This window comes from Plectropomus leopardus, chromosome 14, assembly GCF_008729295.1.
Source record: "Plectropomus leopardus isolate mb chromosome 14, YSFRI_Pleo_2.0, whole genome shotgun sequence".
NCBI classification, from domain to species: Eukaryota; Metazoa; Chordata; class Actinopteri; order Perciformes; family Serranidae; genus Plectropomus; species Plectropomus leopardus.
This window is the reverse complement of record NC_056476.1, coordinates 26,104,898-26,110,897: the sequence shown is the minus strand read 5'-3', so window position 1 is coordinate 26,110,897 and position 6,000 is coordinate 26,104,898. Positions and strand designations below refer to the sequence as shown.

Genomic DNA, 6,000 nt, shown 5'->3' with positions numbered 1-6,000 from the left:
TTAAGTTACAAAAAGGTTTTAGGTGTAGATAATGCATTTTTGTTCAGAAAATGTGCCATTTTAAAAACTCCAAATACCTGAACACTGCAAAAAATACAGTGCAACTGTGCAAAAGTCTTAGGCCATTGTTACTTAAGCAGTTATACTGATCACACATTTATTTCTCAGTGGTAAAATATAACCACAACAAACAGGAAATGAGTAAACTGTATTAAAAATGCAAATATCTCAGAAAAAGAAAAAAAAACTAATAGGCTAAAGTTGCAAATAGTCACTGTGGCCTACCTTTTCACTCTACGCATGTCTTAGACAGACTATATGAGATTTGTGTATTTACATTAGGTTGCATTCAAGCTTGGGAAAGACAGCAGAATATTTTGTTTAATGTAATTAAATGAAATGCAATGGATTATTTGACTGCTGCAGCTGTAATTTTGGTGTCTTATAAACCCATGTGGGTTGAGCACATTGTGTGCATGACACGAAAATAAAAGAAATCAATCCGTCATGCCTAAAGCTCAATACTGATTGTTTGAGAAAGATTTTGTTATGGTTGCACAACTCCATATGAGGTCTTTGGTCTATATTTTAGTAGACAACTGAGAAATAAATATATATAATCATTATAATGATTAGACTTTTGCACAATGTTGTATATATATATGAAATGCAGTAAATGCAGCCTGCAGAGTGACTTTGCTCTCCTGGTGACAAACTGAAGAGTATATTTATATGTGTCTGAATAGAAATCCCCTCTTGGAGCCAGCAATCTGTATGCTGTGTTATTCTGAGTGACAGCCTTCTGGAAATCCCCCACCTAGTTGTTGCTCCGCCCCGCCGCAGCCATACAGAGGGCATTTACTGACTGCTGCACAGTTCCACCAGCAGACTACCAAACGTCCCGAGGAACAAACCAACATGGACCTCCACCGGACCAGTATATTAAACCAAATGGATTACAACCGGGAGTCTAAAGAAGGGAAGCCGGCTCAGTCGACGGAGGAGCGGCTGGACAGCGGTTTGGACTCGCTGAAAGAGGAGGAGTACCAGGCTGTGGCGGCCGAGATCCGTCGGCTCCAGCTGGAATGTGAGCCGCCGCTGCTCAAACAAGCTCCTGCTGTAACCGGAGAGCTGCACGAATGGAAAACACAGATCACAGAGGACGGAGACACGTAAGTCCGACCGGGAATAATGTTACAAAAATAAGCACGGGGTTGTTTGTGAGTTTTCGGAGGTTTAACAGCATCGCCTATACGTCCAGCTCGGATCTAGAGGGTAATTTGATCCCTTTCCTGTGGTCGATGGCTGCCTCTAGCTTGTCATTATAATGCACAGGCCCGAGTCTAAACTCAGTCACGGTTCGGGCTTATTTTAGTATTAGTACGTATGAAAATACGCCACTGCAATGTTAACAATACACAGAATGGGTATCCGGTTTGATAATGGGTTTAGCTGCGGTCAGACACGGTGGTCTTGGACGTAAACAAAAGGCTATTATCAGGAGGGAATCTACTATGGCCGCGGGTCAGGCTGGGAAAGTCCCGGGCGCGCCGCCAAGGAATCCGACCGACGCGCGCTCCCGTGAAGCGAGAAGAAGGGGAAAAAAAACAAGAAAAAGTACCTCAAATTACACCAACATACATCTGCGGGGGCTGAGGGCCAAACTCTCATCTGGAATATGTGTCTGCGGTATGTTGCTAACAGTAAACCCCAGGGAATAACATTAAAAGTAACTTTTTTTTTAATCCTAACTCTTAAAAAAAAAAAAAAAAAAAAAAAAGACCACAATTCATCCGCCGTAAAATATAGTTCAAACACAGATCTGCAATGTCACCACTCTTTTTGCACGTGCATTCATGATAATCTATTGCATCAAAGTTTACAATAACGTGACTCAATTCATAAGAACTGAGGGCCGGACCTGTCTCATATGAAGCAATGAAGCATGAAACCATGTTACAGTGATTTAACCAAAGATTTCACCAAAGGAATTAAGAGCAGTGGTTCTCCATGTGGGGTCTAGGGAACACTTTGGGTCATCAACAGCTTCTAGAGGGGTAATTTTTTTTGTTTGTTTGCGTTAATTTACTGTTAGAACATGCTAACTATCAAATTACCTCAATTATTTTAAGTGTAAAATTGGCTGCCATATTACACCTTGATTTTTATGAATTTTGGGGGGCCTGAGACATGGAGTTTTTTCGTTTAGAATTATACTTCCTGCTGTTTTGATGGAAATAAGAGTATTGAAGAACTGTTTATATATATATCTTTGTATTGTCTTTTCATGAGGGCTGATTTTTACTTCTCTGCAATACTCTAATTTTAAAAAAGTACTTTTACCTGTACCCAATTTTGCACAAAGTGAAACTGTACTGTTTTTCTTGTTGTATATATGTTTCTAGACTTTCAACTAACTATTCTACACTCTAAAACAAAGGTTTGCCTTATTGATGTAGATGAAAAAACACAGTCAGAGGTATATGCTTACAAGATGTCATGTGACTGTGTCACTGGTTTACTTTTGGGAAAACAATACTTAAGATTTGGTTGTGTTATGTTGCGTGTGTGTGTGTGGGTGTATTGTAACAGTTTTTTTTACCTTCCCTCTCTGTCTCCACAGGCTGCTCCACCTGGCCATCATCCACGAAGCCAAGGACTACATCAAAACGATGATCGAACTGTCCAAAAACACAGACTTTCTCAACACACAAAATGACCAGAGACAGGTACTAAATATTTTTTTTATTTTTTTAATATCTACTCAGTTTCATTTTTATCATCCTCCCCTCTCTATTATTTGCCTCCACCTCATTCTGTGTATTTGCTCTAAGTAGAAGAAATTTTAACAAGTACTAAATATTAGTGTCTATCATCAAATAAATAAGAATGAAAATGTCCACTTATTCATTAACTCACCGGTCTTCTCCAAACTTCCTCCTGTCCTAGACTCCTCTCCACTTAGCAGTAATAACGAACCAGGCTGACGTGTGTGAGCGCCTTCTGGTATCCGGCTGCGACCCCACACTGGTGGATGATAGCGGGGATACGCCTCTTCACATCGCCTGTCGCCATGGTGACCTGCTGTGCTTCAGTGTCCTCACACAGAACTGCCAGCCAGAGCATCTCCACACGGTGATGGCTGCCTGCAATTATCACGGTAAGACTGCAGTCAGAAAAGTAAAAATAAATGCTTGAATAAATAAATAAATGCTTGAGTTGTCAGCATTAAAGATATACACTGGTTTACATGTTAGAGAACAAAAATTGAGCAGTGGTGGGCTGAGTTTTTCTGCAGCAGTGGTGGTAATTTGCATTCTGTGGTGGCCCAATCCTGGTGTTTGGAAACAGACGAGACACTGACCAGTCTGTTGTTGCTCTTAACTACTATTTAAATGGAGGAATGGTGGGCACGAAAAGAATAATTTCTACTGCCCATTATCCCTGAACACTGTGGTTAGGAGGAAGGAAACATTTGAGCAAGTGAGGGGAATGCCAAAGCCATCCATGCCATCACATCCTGAAGAAAACCCATCTATTACATGGCACATAATGTTAGGTGCTAAGGCTCCAAATAGATTTGTGCAGGCGTTTTTAAGCCTCAAGTATGGCATTGTTTACTGGTTTGGAGATTTGTTTGGGGTACCAAATTTAGAATATAAAATAGAAATCAGAACTTATTTTAGCATATACATTTAAAAATGATCTTATATGAGTCTATCTCCCTAACGTAAACAGCATTAAGATGGCAGAATATTATCACTCCGCATTAAACCTGAGGCCACATCAATTTTCTTTTGCCTCTTTCAGGTACCTTTCACAAGTACTTAAATCACTGAACCAAGAGCAAATTGGTGGAATTTCTTTTAAAAAACATGGGGAAAAGGAAATTATCAACTTCGTAATGAATATTTCAGTAACTGCAAGAAATGGATAGCTTTAGATTTAAAAAAAAATAAAAATAAAAATAAAAAAGGAAAAATTGTGAAGGAAAAAAACTCCAGTTAACCTATATTTGTATTTAAAATTATGTTTCCAGATCATTTCCTTGTTTTCTGGGTTAGAAATAAGGTGGTTTTCTTGTTTTCTTTTTTTCCCCTATTTTCTTGCTTATTTTGTGGTCTTTCTCTTTTGTTGCTCATTGCCTTCTTCCCACTTTTTTGAAAGAAATCAAGCCCATTAGCTCAGATTTCAAAGGGTTAAATGTAAAACTTTGTAAAGACAAACACTGTTTAGCTTTTCCCTAAATTATGATTAACTGGAGACTCACCTTTTGGATCTTGGATTTTTCCTGGAAAACTGCAGCAGTTAAGTGACGTGCTGGTCTGGTGTCAGTCGTTGAGCTCTCCCTCTGATGTTTTCTTGCAGGTCAGAACTGCCTCCACTTGGCCTCAGTTCAGGGTTTCCTGTCACTGGTGGAGAACATGGTGGATTTAGGCGCTGACATAAATGCAAAGGTAAACAACACAGACACCATATCTGTATGTGAGAATGCATGCTTTATATACTTACGTAGTATATGATTATTCATTTGTTTTATGACGTTTTGAGGAGCAGCACTGACCAGGTGTTAAAAAGTCTCGTGTTCTCTTCCCGCCTTGTAGGAACAGCGGAACGGTCGCAGTGCGCTGCACCTGGCCGTCGACCAGCAGAATCTCTCTCTGGTCAAACTGCTGCTGAGGAAAGGAGCAGACCCTAACCTCCTGACCTCTGGAGGCCACACCCCTCTCCACCTCACCTACGGTCGCAGCAACGACGACATCCGAAAAGAACTGTTCTCACTGACCAATCCTGACCTGAGGGAGCTGCCTGACAGCGAATCAGACGACAGCGAGGAAGAGGAGGACGAGGAGTCTGATGAGGAGGTGTGTGTTGATAATGCAGAGCCTCCAATGTAACACCAACATTTAATGTGTGGCCGCTGTATAACCATTTTTCTTCCCTGCGTGTGTTTGTAGGTGGGTTATGATGACATTCAGTGGAATGGACACTAGCGGGAAGCAAGACGAGAGAGAGGAAGTTACAGAGGCAGGAGGCTGTGATGACGGCGGCGGCGGTGAGGGACAAAAGAAACGGCTCGACACGTCTACTACTTCCTGCAACGACGTCACATGAGCCCAAAAGTGTGGATGATACAGCGCGAGCGTGGCCGCTGACAAAACGGATGGACAGGCAGCTGCAAAGCAGAATCAAGAGACTGATGTTCCAATATAAAGAGTCCGCTCTGGACCGCGGGAGAGCAGACACGCTGAGATGTGAATGCATGATGCGTAATGACGGGATGAGTTTTGCTGTATGATGAGAGGATTGCTTGTATTCTGTAGACATTGCAAATCATTTGTCACAAAGGAAAAAAAAAAACATCCATCCACACTGATGTACCAGCAAACAGCTCTGTTGTATGATATTGTAAATGCTGTGTATACAAAGATGTATTTTTTATGGAAGCTGTGAATGCGTACAGTTGAGCAGGTTGTATATGTCAGACAGCAAACAGTCCAGCACACTCCAGTTAAATTAAAGACACTCATATTTAACAGTAAAAGGCTGTGTGAGTATATTTGTGGGGACTGGGATGGGTGGCAAGAAAAGGAAACAGATGGTATGTGTTTGAAAAATCGCTCTTGGTCCTGGATGGACTAAATTTGGAGAAAAATACTTTCACACATGTACATTAGACATCATTTTGGTAATATTACAAAAGAAAGATGACACAGGGCCCAGCATGTGATCAGCTGCGCCTGACAATATTGCAAAGCTGCAATTATAGGAGACATTACTTTAACCACGTGCCTCTCTGCTGCCGTCAGTATGTCTGTGCTGGTATAAATACCTCCATCAAAGCATGACAGCTGAGTTACACTTCTGACCTACTGCTTTTTGTTTTCATACAATGCATGTCACACAGGAAAGAGCTAATAACTCAACATGTTTCCACTGAATGAGGAACTGATAGCCCATTTGGCTTGCAGCAGTTCCTCCTGCTGTGTGAGTAGAGGT

At 41.2% G+C, this 6,000-nt stretch overlaps 1 protein-coding gene across 1 annotated transcript; it reads left to right on the top strand.

The window, feature by feature from the left end:
* The first annotated feature begins 856 nt into the window (after positions 1-856).
* nfkbiab (nuclear factor of kappa light polypeptide gene enhancer in B-cells inhibitor, alpha b) lies at positions 857-5,545 on the top strand. The gene is made up of 6 exons (XM_042501062.1): positions 857-1,172; positions 2,624-2,729; positions 2,950-3,160; positions 4,369-4,457; positions 4,605-4,865; positions 4,959-5,545. Exons 1-6 carry the CDS (start codon positions 919-921, stop codon positions 4,992-4,994), a joined length of 957 nt encoding a protein of 318 aa, XP_042356996.1. The 5' UTR covers positions 857-918; the 3' UTR covers positions 4,995-5,545.
* Positions 5,546-6,000: the final 455 nt, after the last annotated feature.